This window comes from Adiantum capillus-veneris, chromosome 12 (assembly GCF_014529385.1).
Source record: "Adiantum capillus-veneris isolate H3 chromosome 12, ASM1452938v2, whole genome shotgun sequence".
Lineage (NCBI taxonomy): Eukaryota > Viridiplantae > Streptophyta > Polypodiopsida > Polypodiales > Pteridaceae > Adiantum > Adiantum capillus-veneris.
Genome location: NC_140942.1, coordinates 44,453,850 through 44,477,325, shown reverse-complemented (window position 1 = coordinate 44,477,325; position 23,476 = coordinate 44,453,850). Strand labels below are relative to the sequence as shown.

The 23,476-nt window shown below is 40.8% G+C and overlaps 1 protein-coding gene across 1 annotated transcript; it reads right to left on the bottom strand.

Moving 5' to 3' along the window:
* Positions 1 to 1,109: 1,109 nt before the first annotated feature.
* LOC147445667 (splicing factor SF3a60 homolog) lies at positions 1,110 to 3,072 on the bottom strand. The gene has a single exon (XM_086526087.1). It carries the CDS (start codon positions 3,008 to 3,010, stop codon positions 1,400 to 1,402), a length of 1,611 nt encoding a protein of 536 aa, XP_086382213.1. The 5' UTR covers positions 3,011 to 3,072; the 3' UTR covers positions 1,110 to 1,399.
* Between the last annotated feature and the right edge of the window lie 20,404 nt (positions 3,073 to 23,476).

The window sequence follows — 23,476 nt, the reverse complement described above, 5'->3', positions numbered from 1 at the left end:
TAGCGTCGCTATGAGCGTCGCTATAGTCTTCAGTGTAAACGTCGCTATAACCGTCGCTACAAGTGTCGCTATCAACGTCGCTATATAGCGACACTTATAGCGACGTATATAGCGACACATATAGCGACGCTCGTAGCGACGGTTTTAGCGACGCCGGGGGTTATAAAAACCCAGTGTATTTCCGTCGCTAACAGCGTCACAAGAGCACACAACCTCTTGTAGTGCACATTTACCTGATTAGTTTTAGGATAGGTATATGGCTTAATAAAAAGCTATGTAAAATCTTGAACTTTGAACTAAAGGTGGTACTAAGTCACTTGATCACAAGGGGTGGTGGCCTTCTGATCAAAATAACACATAGGTAAATAACTAATTAAGGAATATTAAAAACTGGGTTATATAGAAACCTTACATATAATTGATACCAATATAATTCATTGGGTTTATGGTTTCTTTACAAGTTCTATTGAAGGTTGAACAAAATTGAAGAACATTTACACTTTTGACATTTGTTTGAAGTTAAAAAACTGTAAGATGGACATGGATAACAACTGATATAGTCGATTGACACTTGTAAAACGAATTCAAAACTAACATATCTATAGTCTTGATTGAATGGATGCAGGTGAGGACTCTATCCTTTCTTGGAATCTTTTTAGCTTGAAGCAAATGTCTGTCCATGATTACAGTGGCTCATACCACTTGGGAAGTACTTCTTTAATGGGTTACTATCATTGTATACTGGAAGGAGGCATCATTCTTATATACCATGTACAAAGATAATTCTAAGACTGAGTTGTTATTGTACTAATCTTTTCCCTTTCTCTAAAGCCACCTGTCTTTTGAATGTTAAAGTTCATTCATGTCTTATTATTTAAATTAAAAATAGCTACACACACACACACACACACACACACACACACACACACACACACACACACACCACGAGAAGAGATGTTTTAATTTCATAGGAGCAATCCCAGCATTCCTCTTAGATTTTTAGAGAGAGAGAGAGAGAGAGAGAGAGAGAGAGAGAGAGAGAGAGAGAGAGAGAGAGAGGTCTTCAATTAAAGAAAATTTTATTTTAATATCAGATCAAGTCTCTTAACAAGAAATTTACATATATCTTTGCCTTCTTTTGATCTTTTGAAAGTACCGTGTTTAAAGTATTGAAAGAATTGTTCCTTCTTTGGTCATAACAGAGGACGTAAGAAAGTAAAGTGCCCAAAGAGTTGTTCTCTTGTTAAGGCCTAGTCCCATAAGAAAAACTACTCGTTATAGCACATTATGGCTTGTAATAGGTGCCATCAAACATGTCTCTTTTGGTCATGGGATATGTGATGCTCAAATTAGAGCAAATTGGACATGGAATTGTCTTGTTTTGGTACCAAATTAATGATTAAAAAAGACCTTCTCGCTTGAGCAACATGTATGACTTCTTATCATATACATTGCCTTGATCATCCTCGAGTTCTTCATGATTGGGTTGCCATCTCATTTCTTCGTGTTTTTGCAATAGAATATTCCACAAAGACTTGGCATCATTGATGGTGGTGATTTCATGAAAGATCTTACTGTTTGGAATGCCTAGGCATTTCATTCCTATTTTATGCTTCTTTTCATTGAAGTGCTTCTCAAAAGCCCGTCGGCCCCAATAGCTTGCATCACCACAAATCTCGCACTTAAATTCTTGACCAAGTCCATGTAGTTGATAAAGCCAATAGGGAATTGGTTTCCCATCCACTCCGATGGGGATGTTTAAAGGATTATGTATTGCTGCTTCTTCTTCTTCATCATCTTCATCTTCATCTTCGTTGGCATCATCCTCCATCTTTGCCTTCTCTGCTTGATAGTCTTTATAGCTTTGTAAATACTCCTTCCTTTCCACGTGCAATTTTGTGTCTTCAATTGTCTCTCGTAGGAGCTCACATAGTCGCATTACTCTCATTTCAGCCAATGCTATCTCTTTTGCTACTGATTGTTTTGACTTGGAGAAGGGTTTTTGCTTAACTAGCTTCTTTGATCGAGACTTGTCTACAACAGCATAGAAGAGTCTTTGTGCTCTTTCTTGAACGGTACCACCACCCTTCAACTGTAAGGACACCAAGGCATGCTTAAGTTTTTTGGGTCCAAGCCCAAGGAGTTGGTGCAAGGAGTCAAACTTTGATATCATCAATAACTGCTCTCTACCAGATAGGTCTTCTGCAGCCTCCTCTTCCCAACCGGAGATAGCACATGCATGCCATTTGTTGTCAAACTCTGCGGCCACGGAGGCCAAGATCTTGCTGACATCTTGAAGAGGCCAGACTCTCTGAATGAAGGATATGAGGTAGTCGATCACACAGGTGAGGTAGTTGCGATAATCGCAAGCGTCGGTACTCGTACCCAGCTTAGAGGTATGTGCAACGATGTTGATGCAGGGAAAGTGTTCAAGGTAATGGGAGAACATGAAGCCTAACTTGGGGTCTGGATTTTGAATACCTGCAAGAGAATTACATGTAGATGCCTCTTCTGCAAGCGCATTATCTGTAGATATTGGAGATATGCCTTCTCCATTCTTGTTGCTTATGAGACTGGCATAAATCGATGAAGCTAGAGTCACATTTGAATTGCGAAACTGATGGAACAGGCCATGCAAATCTAAGAACCGCCCAAAGGCTTCCTCACCACTAAACAGCTGATCAAGATCGATCGTACTATTTACTTCTGCGAGCAATTCTAGGTCGCGAAGATCATCAAGCGACTGGTGTGGTGGGCAATTAAGAAAAGATCTATTTTTGTTGGGAACTTGTCGGAGTATTGCTTTCACATCATCATAAAAAGCACCAAATATGTTATTGTCATGACCACTGGTATTGAGGGCATGATCGTGTTGCTGCACCTGGTCCTCCTCATAGGCGTGAATGAGGTGTTGGGTGGTGGCGATAACGGCAGTGATCATGTTTTTGACGGCATGCTCACGCAAAATGCGCTGCAAGCGACCTCGCGTGGCCATGGCCGCTTGCAGCATGCGTGGTAGAAGACGTTCCAAACGCTCCAAATCTTCATGGTACAAAAGTGTTTGCTCGAGCTGACGCATGGGAGTTTCTTTTGGTCATAGACTGAATTATTAACTCTACATATATATTAAGTTACAAAAGCAAAAGCAAATTGCGAAAAGCAATGAAAGGAAAAGCTGAAAGCTGCGTTGGGAGAGTTTTAATTATCTTTATATCGGCTGTCGTCTCATGGACCAGCTGCGCCTCGCAGGACCATGAACTCGGCCCCTGCGTGTTCATGGGATGATCCTCCACGGCCCGCACGCAGGCTTTCGAAGAATTGATATTGAGCAGCTCTTGATATTCCTGCATAAGGCGTTGGCGCACAAAAATGGTACGTGGCGGCCGGCTGCGCCAGTCACCTGCACGCGGATATGATCTAACCATTGCAGAACTTGTTGATGATTTAACCATTGCGGGAGGAGGCACACAACATCTCTATGAGAATATGAAACTTTACTGCAGACATTTTGTATGTTGTATCACAAAATTATATGGTCAGGAAGATTGGAGCAAGGATCTGTCAATATGTGATGAGGTTTGAAGAGGTGGGGAATCTCCCTCACCCCCACTGTTCCGGGCCGGAATAGGTGAGGCGGAGGCCGAGCCTGTTCCGTGTTCCGGAACAATGGGGGTGAGGGAGATTCCCATCCGTCATGCTTTGATTGGTTAGAATCTTGTTTGTGTGATACGATTGGCTGGAATTCTCTCTAGGTGAATGCCATCGGTGGAATTGTGTTGACTGCACTGTTCTTGTGCTATTCACTGTAAGAACGTTAATGCAACAGACGGCTGAGATTGGTTGATCTGCTGGAATACACAGGCCTAAGGCATGACGGGAGACATAAGAGTCATAAGGAAGCCCAAATTTTTGTGGAAGGGGAGAATCTGTCAATGTGTCACGGATGGTGTGTGTTAGCACTTGGCATCAAAAGCTCCCAGCCTGACATGGAACATGGTGAGATGCATGGATTCGAAGGTCATCGTGAATTTGGTCACGGAAGTGGATGAGGCCTTGGTATTCTTCCTTAAACAACAAATCACCTTTGAAGTCTCCTTACACAAGAAGTTTTGGACACATTCTCACAACAATTCCCACATCATGACTTATCTCAACATCATGTGCTTCTGTGAGGGAGGCACTGCATACCTAGCTAGGTACGATTGGGGGCAGGGGGCCGGTGGTCTCCTGCCCCCAATCCTACCTAGCTAAGTATACGGTGCCTCTCGAGCAGAAGCTCATAATGTTATGCATTGTATGAAAAACATTGAAAAAGATTTTGTTTTCCTACATGAGAAAATTTCTAAATCTTTTTGTGTTAGGCACCCCTTTTTGGAATGTCTATAGAATGTTGGATTGAGTCCGAGAATCCCTGGTTTGATAGTTGCACCGACTATGTCATGTCACATGCACTTACAAAGCTACTTATGATGCACCGAAGATGTGGTAAGGTTCTATTGTAGTGGTGTGATGATGAGGCTATTCAATGTCTGGTGCTAGCACAAATGCGGTATCTGAAAATTATTTGTAACATGGCAATTCAATCATGTGATTCAAAGGATTGAAATTTAGGCTCTTTTCAGTACAAAGGAAGGATTTGGTGGAGAGATTGCATTGATAGAGCATGCCATCTCGTGTTAGAGAAAGGGCATCAATGTCCCTAAGGCTATACTCTCTGTACCACGCATCACATATGTGACATAACCGTAGCGATGCAGAGTGACGGTCCAATTACGCGACACAAAAAAGAATCTCTATGCACACATCCTCTAGTAGCGGACCTGATAATCTCTTTGCAGTGCAACTTGGTATGCAAGACTCTCCATGCGTACATTCGTAATTCCATTCATACGCATAGTACCTACCCTAACTCCCCTTTTCTATGAGAATTATAGGGCTGGATGAACCATATTTAAGCTTGAATGCCTTGTAAACTTTGATAGCATTTCAAGGACTAGTACCTCTCTCTATGTGCAATCATTCATTTTGCTTCTCAATATTTTATTTGCAACCACAATATCACCTAGTAGGCAACCTTGGCTACTTAGACATATTCTATGTTGTCATGCCATGGTACATGAATAATGTTAAAACAAAATATCTATCTCACTCTTAATGCTTTTTCATATATGGGATCAAGTGCTACAATGTACATAGTGTGAAATATACAAAAATGGATGCTGTCATCGTTGTCGCGTACATCTCTTACCAGGATATCATAGCCTTGGACGGAAATTTTCTTCTTCTTAAAACATGCTTAATTTGGTTTAGGAATAAACAAATTTCAAGTGTTTTGAAGTGGTATGTTCATCTTACCTAGAAAGTCCAATGCGGATGATCTCGTCCAAAAATAATAGGTCTCATGCATAGTCGTAAAAGATATATCCAAAAAGCTTGACAATAATTTTGAACTAAAATAGCCCAAAAAATCATAAAATGGTAAAATAAAGCTCAAATTTACGAAAAATGACTCAAAATTATCCATCAACAATGGTGCCTCTGTTGCTCAAGCTATGGCCATCTAAGGAAGGAGATATGACAATTGGAAGTAGAGGTGCTAGTGCATCCATGTTGTTTCTACCCTGTGTTCGAGCCTGTGAGGCCACCAATTAGGGTTTTCTCTCTTCAAATAGGAATTGGGGCTTGCCCAATGAAGGGCCTCAGCTTCTATAAAATGGTCTCGACGAAGATTTCAAGTGAAAAATTAGGATTTTTAATAGGGTGAATGAGTACTATATCCGTGTAACTGGTAACGAGGCTACACCAAATCATCACACAGGCAAGAGTTTTGAATTGATAGTGGTTTTTTGTAAGAGTGAGGCTTACAATCGGAGGTCCAGTGCTTTCGTACTACGTACTTCTTTGAGAGACACCCCTCCCCGGGGGTCTATGCACAAAAAATACAATTTACACCTTTATACAATTTTCAATATACATCAGAGTTGCGGAAGCGTTTGCATAGGGGAGGAGTTCTCAATGCCCGACCAAGCATGGAGTTTAGGGCATGAGCCGGACTGCATCCAGAGGCACCTAGCGACTAGTGCTACCCCTGCATGGGTGTTATGAATGAAAGCGTACACAAAAAAATATAACATTGTGGAGGGTGAATATATGTGTACACCGCGTTGCAGGAAGAGAGAGAGAGAGAGAGAGAGAGAGAGAGAGAGAGAGAGAGAGAGAGAGAGAGAGAGAGAGAGAGAGAGAGAGAGAGAGAGAGAGAGAGAGAATATAGTGGAGGGTGAACTAAAGTGCACAGAGACATAAGGAAATGACAACAGAGAATCTTTAAATGTCCCATCTAAATGAAACGTGCAACCATGTATTAATGAAATGACAAAATCTGGGTATACCATAACATCAAGAAGTTTATACTAGTAGAGCACCGGACCCTATGTAGGGGTCGACCGGTCTACCCATCCACATCCGCTCTACTACGGATATAGAGAATTTCACTTCGTCGGGAGCGAGCCAGAACACCTCCAACCTACCTTAGCCAGACATAAGCTAAGGCCACTTCGCCTCCCTCCATGAACCCGAGCTTTGACAGGATCCCAAGTACTAGTAGGTGGTAGGGTATCAACACCAACCATACCAGTTTACGCACCACGCCTCTTCGATGCCCGGTACCGGGTGTTTAGGCAAAGCCAAGGCAAAATCCCCGACGCGTTAGCCGTGTCGATCGTTCAACCCCCGACGCACTAACCGTGTAGATGAGCCTAACAAAAAGAATAAGACCTAGGCAACACCCCTGATCCAGCAAAGCCCCAGGTCAACGACCCTTCAGTCTAAGGCTGAGCGATGTATGTGATTTTAGTCTTGTAGCGACGCTGCTATGAGAAACATAACACATGATTCCAATCATAGTAGTACTTTCCATATGCACAAACAAGCTTTTCCAAGTAGTTAGAATATACAAGGTCTCTACCCTTACATGTCTATCATAAATCATCTGGATCACTTCTTGATCCGATCCCAAAATCATAAACCATAATCCAATCACATCACACGGATGAGCACTCTACCCATCTTGGGTGAGGCACAACCAATCTTGCATAACCACTTTAGAACATAACATGGCTGTAAAGATTCCGACAATATAACCATATCCATAAAATAATCATGTGCCACATTGGCTTCCACCATAAAATCACAACCATAATCCATATGGGAATCTCATCCCTTAGCCACAAATCATAATCACACTGAACAAACTCCTACACTTGGAGTTTGACATATCCCCTGCAGTCAATCAGAGTTCATACACATATGAATCTTAAGACAAGATTCTTTTATGCATAAAAAGAGTTTCACCAGAAATTAATCACATGATATAAAAATCCAATTTTGACAACATTCAACCATGCAGTGTTGATGTATGATGTTATCATACATCATATGATAACATTCCATCACCATAAACATGATGCAAAATAGCTCCGACCTTTAGGTTAACCATAAACCATAACTTTATATATATGCAAAAAACAACTTTTGAACATTTTCGGGAGCATGCATAACATGCAAATGAAAATATCTGACCTCAAACCAATGCATCAAGCTTATCTCTATAATATAGAAAAGAACTCTATCACATCACTTCACTTATATGGTACTTACACAACAAACAATAACCCAAAATGAGAGCCACTTTAATCATATCTGCCTATCCGGTTCGGGTTGTCTAACCATATACCCTCACATAAGTTTATGGGCATCTAATAATTGAAATCAACTAACTAAAAAAACCCATAAATCATACATAAACAAATTGGTTAACTCACGACGTCATATCGTACTCCCCCTTGGTAGCACCCCTATACGTGTAGGTAAAACCGGCTATGGAATGATTAATAACTCGTATTCTCAAGGTGATAACGGAGACCTAAATACATTTATCATCAAGTTTCATCAAGCTTCTCAATTGACTAAGTGGGTTTGCCCATCCGGTGAATCTATATAGTGGTTCTCCAAGGAGTCTGGAATCAAAAATTTTGGTTTACAGTTGGCAGCAAGCAGTTTTTTGACCATATCTCTTAGCTCGTTCGTGATTTTCATATGACACCTAGAGAGAAAATTTTCTAAATGATGTGTTTTATCTTTGGTATAAAAGGTTTGGATTGATTCATAATGGTTTGTGAGTTATGAACAAAACAGTGTTCCTACCGCCTCTATGACGTGAAACGAAAAGCGCTTTTTATACACGCAAGTGATCATAAACGTATCATGTGTATAAGTCAACATATTAAACATGATGAAATAATCATGGGACAACTTCATACGTACTCGGTTAATCCATACATGCACTCGTATATGAAAAACAGTCACCGAGAGGGTGACTACTCAGAAAAATGACATATAGAGAGAGATGATGATGGCTATGGAGTTTAGAGCTTCTTACCGTGCTTTAGAATCAATTAAGGAATGTGGAAAGGCTTCTTGCTTTTCCACAAGAGAGCGGTGATGAGAGATACGTAGAGGTATTAGCCACGAGAGCTTCCAGAGAGCGCGTACATCGTGAAACGAGAGAGGAGATAGTAAGCAAGTAGAGAGAGAATATCCTTCTTCTTCTTCTTCTTCCTCTTCCCAAGAGAGAAGAGCTTATGGAGATGGTCATGAAGAGCCTGCACCACTCTGTATAATAGAAACGTATAGCCTTGCGGTAGTAGACGCAACAAACGACGCTCAAAACTGAGCACTAACTGACAATTTATAGGCAAGTGCAGTAGGCCAGAGTGATACCCAAGCCAGAAGGTAGCGCTAGTTTTTGAGCCAAGAATAGCCCCCTCCTTTTGGAAAATTTGCTAAAACCATGCCTTTGCTTTTGATGGTCAACTTTCCCACTTACCATTCATTTTTTACAGCAAAATTGGCCAATTGACAGTATCCGGCCAACTAATGGAATGTTAGCTAGACTATGCCGCATCGTAATGTCCCGACATAATTATGACTTTTCCGTACTGCCCCGGCGTATTTATGGTACTGCTTTTTATAAAAATAATTCTTGTAAAAATCCCGTTTGGTCCCGTTTTTGCTCTAGGTGATCATTTTTAAATCCGACGGAGACTAAAATTAATGCTTTTATTTTTAGGTCATCCTGGAAAGCGAAAATAGCATAAAAAGAAAAATTTTCTAAAATTAAACCACGAGTTTTCTCATCCATTGGAATAAGAAAGCGGACTCGGTTTTCACTAAAAACACTAAAAATCATAAAAAACTAAAAATAGTGTGAAAAGCACTCAAAAAGCAAATTTTTACAAAATTGAATCATAGCTTCTCTGGAACACGTAGATCAACAAAAAAGCACCTGAAAGTATAAAAGGCATGAAAAAGCTAAATATAGTGGATTTTTTCAAAATTGAACCAAACGTCCGTCTAACCTACTCGAACATGGAAACGGCCTTGCTTTTTACTTTAGAACCTTCCAATACTGTCAATTAAGCATCTTAAATCAAAATTTGACAAAAATAGATAGTGAAATCTATTTTTCTTATTTTTAAAAGAGACCCAAAAATTGGAGATCTTACATCCTAGCTCCCACACTTGAAAAATTCGAGGTGTCCTCACCTTGACATGAAATCAGGATAATTTAGTCTCATTACATCATCACGTTTCCAAGTGGCATCTTCCCGAGGATACGTTGAACATTTAACAAGGTGTTCAATAATGGTCCTACTACGTAGAGGCTTAGTTCTGCTCTGAAGTATCACTTTAGAATATACTTCAGAATTTCCATAGGTAGAGGTAGATAATAGAGAATCATCAAGAATGTGTTGTGGATCAAGTACATACTTCTTTAGTGAGCCGACGTAAAAAACATCATGTACTTTTATATGTGGTGGTAACAAGAATCTGTAAGCTTGATCATTAATCCTCTTTGTGATTACAAAAGGTCCACAATATCTGGCACTTATCTTCTTACACTTACCCATCGATAAAGAACTACGTTTGGGTTTTACTCTCAGAAATATCATATCGCCCTCTTCAAAAATTCTGACAAATCATTTTGGATCAGCATAACTCTTCTGTCTATCTTGAGTAGTCTTAATATCCTGTCGTATAAGATCAGTTTGTAGTTGCATTTCATCCAACATTTCTTTGGATGCTTGAACTCGTATGAGAGGGTCTGTCCATTTCAGTGGAGTAAGACACTCTTGTCCGTACAATGCTTGAAAAAGAGACATTAATTCCAATTGATCATTGGAATGAGGAATTATGTGCAAATTCAACCAAATACAAATATCTAGTCCATTTACCCTGCTCATGCATACAATAAGCTCTTAACATGTCTTTAATGATTTGATCTGTTCATTCTGTCTGCCCATCAATCTGAGAATGATAAGCAATACTAAAGGCCAATTGGGTTCCTGTAGCTTAGAGGTGAACTTCACATCACGATCAACAATTATCCGTGATATATGAAGAAGATGCATTTGCTACGTTTGGCATAAAGTTGATTTTGACGGAGAAGTTTAAGTACTCACCACACATGTTGTTCGTGTTTTTCCCTGTTTCTTGAGTAAACCAGGATATCATCAAAGAAGACAAGAACAAAATCATCAAGATGCTCTCAAAACACATCGGTCATGAGATGATTAAAAGTTACAGGAGCATTGGTAAGTCCAAAAGGCATAACTATAAATTCATAATGTACAAAAATAGTATTAAATCCTTTCTTTGGTATGTCCTCCTCCTTGATTTGGATTTGGTAATACCCTGACTTAAGATCAACCTTTGTAAAGATAGAAGCTCCATGCAGTAATCGGTCAAGCAGTTCATCAATCCTTGGTATTGCATACTTATTCTTCACTATTACTTGGTTCAATCCACGATAATCAATACAAAGACGTAGAGTACCATCCTTCTTTTGATAAAGAGAATTGGAGTACTCCATGGAGAAACACTGGGTCGAAAGAAGCCTTGTTCAAGGAGTTGAGTTAATTGCTCCTTGAGTTCCGCAGATTCAGGTACTGACATTTTGTAAGGTCTACGAGCAACTGGTTGAGCTCCTAAAGTAAGCTCTATTGCAGGATCAACATCACGCTTGGGTGGTAATTGTGAAAGTTCTTTGAGAAATAAATCATCAAATTTTGTTATCCATTTGGGTTCAGGTAAATCTATTTTCTTCTCCTTAGGGTTAAGCTTTACTACTACGTAAATCCTTTCATTTTTCCTATGACTCTTCATAAGTTTGGTAATAATTCACTAGTCTGAGCTTAGGATTTCCCCGTTTTCCAATAATTGTAACCCTAGAGTTTTGGTCATATTTGAAAGTCAATGAAGCATCTTTACAATGTATGTGACAATCATTGACTTTCAGCCAATCCATTCCTAGGATTCCATCGTAGATTCCTATGGGTAAGACTTTGAAATTTGTAGAAGTATTATAACTATCCAAAACAAAATTCAATTTGCCTACTGAAGTAGAATATCTAACCTTTATACCCATAGCTAACTCTACTGTAAGGTCTGTATCAGGGTGTTCAGGAAAAATGAGGTTTTTGATGCACTTAGGAGATATGAAAGAATGTGTACTTCTGAATCAATCAATAAGGTAATTAAAATGATTACCTTGATACTCTGCTGGGGTTTGAATTACTGAAACTGGTTCATTCACTCCTTGATGTTCAATTGCAACATGAACATACACGTTTGCTTGATTTCCTTCACCTCTAGCCCTATTAGCTTGAGGTCTTCCTTGAGGTCTTCCTCCTGGACGAGGTTGCCCGTTAACATTTCCATTGTTGTTATTATTGACAGGCGGTTCATTCCAAACAAAATGTGGATTGCCTGGTCTGAAATTCCCTTGGTTTTGAGGTTGTCTTTGGTTTTGGTTAAAGTTTTGATGGTTGAAGTTCTTAAAAATTTCCGACGATCTGGTTCTAAAATTTCCAAAATTTCAATTCTGATTGAAGTTTCTATATATGTTCATAATTGTCCACCAATCCTGTGAAGCTTGAATGGTTAAATGGACAATCCCTGGATTGATGACCAGGATCAAGACAAGTGTAGCACAAATGATCCTGTCTGGATTTCATACGTAATAAGTTCTCTTTTCTTTGCTGTGTATTTCTATACCTTTGTTCCTCCTCGAGACGAGGCCTTTTGATTTCACAAATATGAACATGTTCTGGTTTTCTCTTTTTGATAGTATGTAAATCTATTTTAATGGGTTTTCATGCATCAAAGACATCTGCAAAATTGATAAGACGAAGACTCTGTAGTCTAGTCTTCATAGGATTATGTAACCCTGACACGATCGAGCTACCTTGACCTCTTGAGTCATCCCTACTGGAGCATACTTGACAAGGGTTAAGAAATATTGATAGTATGATTCTAGACCTCTGGCTCCTTGAGTACAATCAAGAAACTCATTCATACGGTTTGAATGATAGACTTTGTTCTAATAGTTCTTCTTGAGCTGGGTCTTAAGATAATCCCAAGTTGCAGAATTAGGATCAACAGTGTTTTTCGTGCAATGGTCTCTCCACCAACACTTGGCTGTTTTCTCTTGTTTGAACTTAGCAATGATAGTTTTGTTTATCGTTAACGAATAAGACAAATCAGAGTAGTCATCCATGCGCTCAATGCAATATTCAAGAACTTTGCCTACATCTTTGCCTTCCCCGCTAAAATTTCCAAGGTTGAGACTTGCAAAGCATAGAATCAATGTCTCTATCAATGATGGTGTGTTGAAGAACATTAGGTGTATTTACATTAGCAACAACCGTATTTCCTCTAGGAGGCATGGTAAATTACTGTACCATATCAACCAAGGTCACACTTAGTAAAATATTCTAATCCGCTCAAAGTTCTTAAACCAAATAGAATAGATAGTTGAAGATAAGATGAGAGAGAAATAAGAGAAAGAATAACAAATAATTTAATCCAATTTCTACATCACAAAACTTAATTTGGGTTTCCAAAAAGTCTACAAAGTGTCTTGAAAGTTTATAATAAATCCTAATAGCTCTAACATAATGCACTCGGTAATATCCATTGTGACATCCTTCCACCAATGGAGCATAGTTGTCCCATTCACTGAGTATATCGGATGGGTGATCCCAAATAATCCTTTTTGATATTTGGTTGAAACATTTCTTCATTGGTGTGTGAGTCATATCATTGTTGAGTAAGGGATTTGTTCGTTACAAGTATCCCCATTTCGGTGTGAACAATTGCCCTCTTGTACCCAAAGTAGTCATCGAAGTAAGCAGATTCTCTTGGAAACACATCCGGTGTGTCTCATGAACTGTGTATATTTGCACAATCTGCAGGGCACTGAGGTCTGTTGTAGGAATTGTATAAAACTTTTACATGGCGAGGATTGTAGATTAGTGACTTTCCAAATAAGTCAAAGAACAACTTCCAAGGTACTGAGCTAAAGGAATGTCAGTCATTGTTTTTGCATTGACGACCCCATACATTAAACATAACAATGTCGAAGCATCCCATAGCCATTACTAAAGGAAGTATGTTTCTGGCTATTCATGCTTCTTTTGTTGGTCTTAGGGTAAGTTCATAAGAATTTATGTACAATATTTGATTAGTGACAACAAGCTCCTTTTTCCAACTTGGATTGTATCCACTCGATACTCCCAACAGGCGAGGGTTTAGCTCAAGTGGTCTAAACTCGAGGTTTCCTGCAGCACGTAATGATACCAAGATTGGAATGTATTAGGTACAATAAAATCCGTAGACATCAATATTTTTTTCTCTTTCCCTTTTTGCATGGTAGTGACAATCCTTTGCACTTCCACTCTAGTTTGGAAATGCTCCTCCACCATAAGGCAGGAGAGTATATCCATCCATATCCCTCGAGGTAAGATGTCAGTCATCTACACACACACCCCATCACTCTAGTTAGTTAGAGTGATAAAACCAAGGTTCAAACTCAAATATTATATCCTCAAAACAGTATGTGTTATATCAAAATCAAATTTTTATAACCGTAGAAGACAAAAAAAGGATACATAGTGTGTCTAGGGGGATACATAAATACGAAAGGGTCCTATGAACCAATTCTTGGTTCCTATAATCGAGGGTCCTACCCCTATACTTGTTCACATCACGAGTTTTAAAGTTTAGAACTTCAACTTGTGCACTAAAATTCACGTCTTTGTTTTTGTACCATTCCTCTCCTCGTGATACATCTGTGGGTGGTAATCCATTAAAGTAGTTTACATGAGCATGTTGTTCATTTACATCACCTCTGTAGAAATATTTACTTAGTTCACTGCCATTGGTTGTGCTTAGGCAAAGTCACTAATGCACCTTTGCTTCTTGTAGTCATCAAAGGTAACGGTGACATTGTGAGGGTTGTATTTGAGAATAGGTCCATAGACTCTATTGAACCAATCCTAGGGTACATAATAGAATTGGTTGCTGCCAACTAAATTCTTCCATACTTTGATTATGATCTTCTCACAAAAGCCGTATCTTTGGTTTAATATGAGGGCCTTCTTTCTAAGTATGAGTTCACGACTCGGTATATCCAAAACTTAACATAGGTTAAGATAAAGAACATATCCTTGCCCCGATCCTTGCACTTCAACGTCGCCTTCGTGGGTCTTTTCCTTTACCCAAAGCTGTGGGTTGGTCATAAACCTATCAAGAACTTGTGTTTGATATTCAAGCTGAGCTCCAACATATAACTCCCATGCTACGTAAGTGTTCGGTACAAGGTAGTCTATAGTCCCCTTTGAAACTCAAACCACTTCAATTCCCCAATGGAGATTGAATCCAACCGCATAATTGAAAAAGACCCTTTGTGCAAAATCACTTGGGAGTTCATCTAAACAATTAAGAAGACCCATCTAAAAACAAGACAAGGAGAGAGAAAACTTAGTACACATGTGAACCAAAACTGAGTCTATGATTCTTTTATTCATCAAAATTTGATTTTTATGACTTCTTTACGATATTATGGGTGTCTCGGAGCTAATTCTCTAGATATTCTCTTAACTCTCATGATAGGGTATTCTCTCAGACCTCCCACGCGACAACATGGTCTTTGGCTATCTTCTAGTTTTTCTTTCACTGTGACAGCTACAAGAGCTTCAAACTTCTTAGCAATTTGGCAATCCTTAGCATTGGGGAGCGCATCACCAAGTAGTAGAGCATGTCTTCTAGGAGAGCATGTCTTCTAGGAGAGCATGTCTTCTAGGCCTATCCTGTCATAAAAACTAATATCTAATTCTCCCAAATGATTTTCTCATGTTAAACTGATGATTTAATATGGGGAAGTACCAGGAAAAGCTAGAATATTGGTAAGGCTGCCAAACCGGTCTCTGCAGGGATCCAAAGGAGGGAAAATAGGGATCCAAAGAGGGGATAGTCTGCAAAAGAGCAATGTGCTTCAATGGGGCTTAAAATACCTAAGGTTGAACTCCATTAAGACTTCCATAGGCTAAAGTTCCTAAATTTAATTAAATTGTCCAATGGCCAAAAGTGGGAAAAATTGGATGGTAATGGGAAAAATAAAACGTCTTCCCACATCCCTAGGAAGGAGGGGGCGAGCCCTAATGATAGGGTATGAGAAAGAAACACACACACACACACACACACACACACACACACACAAGCTCTCCCCAAAGGAAAGAATAAACACACGGCAGTCTCCTAGGCCAGCTACCCCCAATTTCCCTCAAATCCTCTTGGATGGCCATAGAGGTGGGCCAATGAGAATTAGGCTAGAATAAAATTAGTCTAATCAATAAAAAAATGATTGATAAAAGAACCAATAGAAATTAAGCTCCTTAAAATACTATTGGACAATCTACCAAGGGGTCCAATGAGCATCCAAAAGCCCAATGGCTTGCTTGATTCCTATTGGCCGAAAGACTAAAAGGTCCAATGAGAGTTTAAATAAATTATTTAATTACCCTAAGCTCTCACAAAAGAGGAAAGGGGGACACATGTCACAAGGCTATCAATTATGCTTCTTAAATGTTATTAGCTAAGCCGCTCTAGAAGCCAATGGGAAGCCAGCAAGGGAATTTTGGGAGAGGGGTCGACCAAGTAGAGAGAGAGTTGGCATTTTTAGTCTAACACACTTTGCTACACACACACACAACTCATGTGTTGAGCAAGAACTCCATCTCCTTTTCCAAGCATTGAGAAGTAGAGGCCTACACCAACAACTCTTGGCTATGGAATGCAAATCCAACCAAGAGCCAAGCTTCAATGCATGCTCATCTCCTCTACCATGCTAATTACTAAGCTAAGCTATTCTATTAAGAGTGATTGTGTGAGGAGAATACTTCTTTCTCGTAAGATACATCTTCTTCCTCTTAATCTTTCCTCGTTCCCTGCTAGCTCTCACCATTTTTGAAGGTGTGTGAGGTCTTGGGACTGAGGCTAGGGACACTAGGTGTGTTTTTTAAGAATAATTTGGCGCATGCATGTTAACCCTCATGGACATCCTATCACCTTCGATGAACACATATTATTTATTTGATTGAGTCATGGATCGGGCTTGTCGGTCCAATAGGTGTGTAGATGATAGCCGATGAGAGGCACACCAATTATCTTATTTTGACAGTAGTTTTACAATGACCAGCCACTATGGCCACCCATGTGTGAATGGGTTAAACTCTTATAAAAGGTCCATTTGAACTAAAAATCCTCATTCTCCGAGGTGTAAGCTAAGAAGTGCTCTTGCTTCATCTCTATCTCCTTCTCCTTTGTGTGCTCACAGGTGTGTGTGCGTGTGTGTATGCGAGCGAGAGAGAGAGAGAGAGAGAGAGAGAGAGAGAGAGAGAGAGAGAGAGAGAGAGAGAGAGAGAGAGAGAGAGAGAGAGCATTGTGGCAGCGGCGAGGTGGTTGAGCGCGACATCGACGGTGGCTCCTTCTTCGCACAGCAGCAGCACATGATCCTTCACGACGAAAGCATTGAGCGGTGAGTGACACACCCCTATCCCTTTGAGCTTGCTTGGATCTTCTAGTTGTGTATTTGCAGCCTTTCAAGGCTTGCACATAGTGTACATGAAGGTTCCTAGCTTTGACCCGTATGGCAAAGCGTACATTTTTGGCGCCGCTACCGAGGAATGCCTTGCATTAAGCTTGAGCAGCACTTAGTGCTACCTCTGGAAGCCTTTCTTTCATCTGTTTTTTGTTTTTTGTTGTGTTGTGGAAGACTGTTAAGTGGCTGCAATGGGCAGATTAGTAGGTTTTTGTTAGCTGCTATTAAGTGCCTGTAAAGGGCAGATTAGCTTCTATTACACTACAACACTCTACGCGCTTTTCGACGCGCAACATTTCGACGCGGCGTACCTTTCCACGCGCATTTTGATGGGCATAGCACGCATCGATATACGCGTTGATATGTTTGTGGCAATACACGTGGCAATGTCTGTCGAAAAGCGCGTATTTCCAAACGTATATCGACACATATATCGATGGGAAAAAATTGAAAAAAAAAGCCCCACCCGTGCGCAGGCGGTCATTTTCACCTGCGAGCGTGCGCACAGATCTAGCCCCTTCTTGGAAACCTGCAGTGCAGGTATTTTTCCCTCTTTCCCCCCCCCCCATCTCCCTCTCTCTCTCTCTCTCAAGCTACATTGTTGTGTGTGTAGGAAATTAAAGAGAGAGAGAGAGAGAGAGAGAGAGAGAGAGAGAGAGAGGGAAGTAGAGAGAGAGAGAGAAAAAAATAATAATTAAAAATAACAAATAAATAAATAAATAAATAAATAAATAAATAAATAAAAAATATATATATATATATATATATATATATATATATAGAGAGAGAGAGAGAGAGAGAGAGAGAGAGAGAGAGAGAGAGAGAGAGAGAGAGAGAGAGAGAGAGAAAGAGCGATAGAGAGAGAGGGAAATTAGAGAGAGAGAGAGAGAGAGAGAGAGAGAGAGAGAGAGAGAGAGAGAGAGAGAGAGAGAGAGAGAGAGAGAGAGAGAGAGAGAGAGAGAGAGATTATCGTCCTGGGAGGTCAAATATGACCTATGGGACCAAATGAACATGTCACGTGGTGTGAGTGGAGTTCATAAGTGACTCTCGATGCTCAAAAATGGCTGAAATGAGCGTCGCAATAGAGAGTCCACATCGTGGTTGGGCGAGGAAGGTATGTAGGGAGAGATCATGGCTGAATATATGGGGAAAAGAGGACCTAATGTGGTCAAAAGCTGAGCACTCAAGTAGTGTGTGGTACTCACTCTCTCGCACTTGACGAGGGCATAAGGTGCAAAGTCGATGAAACTCCTCGCCAGTGCCCCAACGTCCTGTCTCGCAGCGTAGAGAATGGGAGCTAAGCCGAATGGAGGCAATGGTGCGGATCGCACTCAACGGGATGGGCTCAAGGATGTAGGAATGGGTTCGGTTACCTCGTTCCGAGAAGAAGAGAGATTTGTAGTTTGGGGCAACGTGTGTGGTGTAATGGCTGAAGCGAGAACCTCCGGATTTCTCCCAAGCCATGATACATTGGCGTTGTACGAAGGCCTCATTAACTTGGGAGTCGATCGACGCATCCTTGACCAAGTGACATGCATCCCATCTTCCAAACCATTTCTTGATATCAAGCATCCACCCCGAACTTAGTATTTTGCTCTTGCATGTCTTTTGAACCATTTGACTTGCTTCATATGCGATTCTAGGAAGTCGATGCAAAGGGCTACGTTGTGTCTTACGCATGTACTCCACAACCCTTTGCATGCCCAAGACCTCAATGGGAAGCAATCCGGACTCAAGAAGTAAGAGCATGTAGGGTGTTTGTGTCTTGACTTGGAGAAAGTTGGTGAGAAAACTCTTTTGGACATTCTCAAACTCTTTCCAAGTAGACTTCCCGATGCTTCCACCCCACACCTCCACTCCATAAAGAAGCACCGGTGTCACCAATGTGTCAAAGAGGTACTTTTTGAGAGCCCAACACTTGATCTCTCCTGCATTGCACATGTTCTCAAATGCATAATAGGCCCTCTTTCCGGCTTCCAAGCGACGCATTGCACAATCCTTCCATTTATGATTGGATGGAACCTCAAGGCCAAGGTACTTGAAGTGATCTACCACTTCAAGTTTCTCATTGTTATATACAATGCATGGATTTTCATCATTGAGGGTCTTTACAAGCATAACCTTGGTTTTGGATCCATTCACGATCAGCCCGCTATGTAGGCAAAAGCGTTCCAAGACACTGATAAGCTTTTGTGCATCTTCTAAGGTATGTGCCAAGAGCACTACATCATCAGCATAGAGCAAAAGCATGATCACCGCATTTCCAATCTTAACCTCTTCTATGCCTTCTTGCTGCATAAAGTCAAGAACCATGCATTCCAATTCATCAATGAGTAGCCCAAAGAGGGTTGGGGAAAGTGGGCATCCTTGTTTGACACCAATAGTGCTTGCAAAAAATTCTGAAATTCCATCTCCCATACGTAATCGACATATCACTTTTTGGTAGATGCGAAAGACTGCATGCATAAATTCTCTCGGCACTTGAAGGCTTTGCATACGTCTCCAAAGATTTCCTCGCGGTACCATGTCAAAAGCTTTCTTGAAATCCACAAAGCAACAATACAACTTTTTTCCTTTCAATCGAGAAGCTTCCATAAGAACTCGAAGAGTGACAAGGTGATCGATCGATAGTGCTATGATGCTTTCGAAAACCTGCTTGGCCAAGTGCACGTTTGCCATTCTTTTCAGCCCATTTACTTATCTTCATCTCCATGATACATCCAAATAACTTTGCCATTAAAGAACCAACCATTATAGTGCGATAGTTGTTCACATTGTTTACATCTCCTCCTTTGTGCAAAGGTTTGATCCAATTTGCACTCCAATCATGAGGCATGCCATACTGAAGTGCAAGGTTAAACATATCGCATATCCAATATCATGTTTTCTTGCTTGTCCATTTAATCATTTCAGCCTTGACACCTTGAAGGTCACCTGCCTTACGAGTAGCAAGTTTCTCAAGCGCGCGGCATACATCTTCAATGGTAAAGAAGGGAGACATAAACGGAAGGGAGCTACAACACTCCATCTTATCAACATTGGGTTGCTCATAGAGATTCTTACAATGCATATACATATCCTCAAGAGTCAAGTCACCAAAGCTCTCAACGCGCTTGCCTTTTAGATTTTGCCAAAACTTGCCACATGCATGTGCTTTCTCTTGTGCTAAAAGAAGTTGTTTTTCTACTTCCCACCTTCTCCTCTTCTTTTGAACAAGTGCTTTGTATGTGTGTAAACATTCCAAGTAAACTTCCTTGTCTTTGATTGCATCCAATCTTAGCAAGTGTTTTCGGACTTGACTACATTCCATGTCAAACCATTTCTTCTTGGTGCTACCCTTCTTAGACCTTTTGCAAGACATGTGTTTCACCGAAAAGCATTCCTTCGCACAAGAGAAAATTACTTCTTTGAAAACTTTCCACTTGCATTCTAATGTTGGGCTCTCTTGATGCTCTATCATGCTTAACATTTGGTCCACCATATCAGCATATATAAGTGCTCGTTTGAAGTCTAGACGTAGGTACAAATGATTCACATCATGATTGGAGGCTACATGCTCGGGCCGTTTACCACACTTGAGGTCAATACATAACATCCTATGATCCGATTCCGGATTCCATTCACCAAGTGTAAAGCTTTGTATGCATTCTAGAGTGGCTTCCGAGAACAACATATAGTCAATCACGCTAGCACCGTTGTGCTTTCTACATGTAAAGTCATTGGTGCCTTGCCATAGAGATACACCATTTGCAATGAGCATTCCGGTACTATTGCACATATGTAGAAGTGACTTTCCATAGTGATCCACTCCTTTTGCATCATTAGAACTTCGATTATACATGTATGAGTCATCCATTCTTCTTGAGACATGCGGCATGTCTACTTGTTGTGTGTCGTGTTGTAGCATATTTGTGCGAGCATTCATGTCTCCAAAAACAATGACTTCACCTTGATCCTTGTAATGAGCAATGTCTTCCTCTAGTTCAACAAAGGGCTGATCTTTATCCATATTCAAGCAAGCATAAAAGTTGGAGTCATAGTGAGGAATGTAGCAACCGGCCACAAACATGACTTGACCATTTGGTGGGCTGATTTTCAGCCATAAGTAGCGTTTATACTTATCTTCTTTGACAATGGAAACATCTTTCAAACCCTTTTTGGTCATACATGCTACGCCTCCTTGGCCTCTTCGTTGCTTTGCATTTTTTGCCCACATCAAAGAATGCACATCGTATTTGTCAAATCCAAGAATTCGTTGCGCATCATGCTCCCATGTTTCGACAAGAAGTATCACATCGGAGTCATTGGTAAGCTCATCAATGCCAATTCCCACATTCCATGGATACCCGTTACAATTCCAAAAGCTTATTCGCAAGCGTGAGTTGGTCTCATAGATCATGTGTCCCTATTTGTTGGGTGGACTTGCATCCTCCTCAAGTGGCTTCTCTTCATGAGATGATACCTTAACCTTCTTGCTTCTTTCCTCATATGGTTTGCGACGTACATTTTGTTGCATAAGAGTGCGATCCTCATATACATTACAACCCGTTCCTTTGAGGTAGATCCAACCATTGTCAAGGATGATCTTTCTCTTTACCTCATCAGCCATGGTACATACAATAGGTCTTTCTCCCGAGCGAGGGACTCCTTGTTTTCCAACTCGATGTGCACCATAAGCCATGATTCCTGACATGCCAAAGTGTGTAGCAAAAAACTCTTCAATAGCAACTGCAAGAGATTGGCGTGTTTCCATGCTTTCCTCCTTGATTCCACGAATGACAATGTTCTTTGAGCGTTTTTGTCGTTCGTGCAATTCTTGAGTGTCCACATTCTCTACATTCTTTGCTTGGACAACGGCTTGCGTGATAGGAGATGTAGAAACCACATTATCCTTACATATATCAGCCCATGATTTGGATGCATTTCTCATCTCACATACATCATGTCGTATTGTATCTATTGTTTCCTCTTTCAATACATGATCACTCTCAACTTTGCTCAAGCGCTCTTTCAATACATTCATGTCAACAAGAGAGCGTTTACATTCTTGAACTTCAGTCTCAAGATGCATCAAGCGTGTTGTTTGCATTTCAAGAACCTTCTTGAGGTGCTCATTCTCCACAACGAGAACTCTTAAAGTACCATTCTCCATTGCAAGTGCGCGCAACTCTTCACCTTGTTTGTTGACGGTTTCTTGTAACGAGATCAAGTAAGCCATGATCATTGCTTCCGTTGTTGTAGATGATGTGGTTGGATTAGCATCCAAATTCCTTGGAGATTTTGCATCATTCTCCATGGCGAGTGTGGCTTTTCCACCCTTGCGAGTTTTGTCTGACATTGCCTTCAAGTCGGCAACAAAAACGCAAAGTTTTGACAGTTTTTTCAGTTCTGAGATGCTGTTACAGCAAAGCCTTCCATTACACAAAAAAATTCTGTCTTTACATCAATGCGTAGAGGGCTTCGTGCTCTTCGATTGAGGCTATAGATCACCTAAATCGGAGTTCGGATGAGCAAGTTATGGTCAAAAGAGTGAACTGCTGTCTACTAGGTCAAAAAACGGCTGAGAGAGAGAGAGAGAGAGAGAGAGAGAGAGAGAGAGAGAGAGAGAGAGAGAGAGAGAGAGAGAGAGAGAGAGAGAGAGAGAGAACTAACTAGAGATAGCTACGGAGATGGATAGAGAGAGAGATTTAGAGAGAGAGAGAGAGAGAGAGAGAGAGAGAGAGAGAGAGAGAGAGAGAGATAGTAATAGATAGAGAAAGTAGTGCGGTGGATCTCTTCCAAGGAGATACGAGAGGAATCCATTGCAGTCACAAGGGCTAACTCCATTGTGGCAGTTTGCATTATTGAGAAGTATCTACCCACGAGCTGCCTAACTATCCAAATGCACTTGCTCGTCCATGTAGTAGATGAGGTTGCAGTGGGAGGTACAGTCCAGAGCCGTTGGATGTTCTTTCTAGAGCAGTTCATGAAAACACTTAAGGGTTTTGTTCGTCAAAAAGCGCGTCCAGAGGGGAGCATGGCAGAAGGATGGCTAGTGCAAGAGTCTCTTGTCTTGACAATCGAATTTCTATCCGTTTCTGACCCAGAAATGCGTCGACTATGGAGCGATGAGGAGGATGCAAGATTGGTGGGAGAGGAGCTGCAGGGGCAAGGGGTGCCGAAGAAAATGGACGACGCCATGCGAGAAAAGATCATGAAGTTCTGTATACTAAATTTAGAGCCAATGCAAAAATGGCTTGAAACGTACGAAGAAGAGAAAGAGAGACGGAATAAGAAGTGACACGATTTCAGGCGAAGCCGAACGACTAGAGGCTTACCCTTGCCAGACCATCTCGCTCCTCTACCTGAATTCCCTACAATGGCATGGTTGGACAAGACAGTGAGAGCAGCTCGACAGAGAACCCATGTCTCCAGAAGAGGAAGAGCTGGCTATTGGATGTGACTAGAGGTATCATACATACATGGCATTGTGATCGC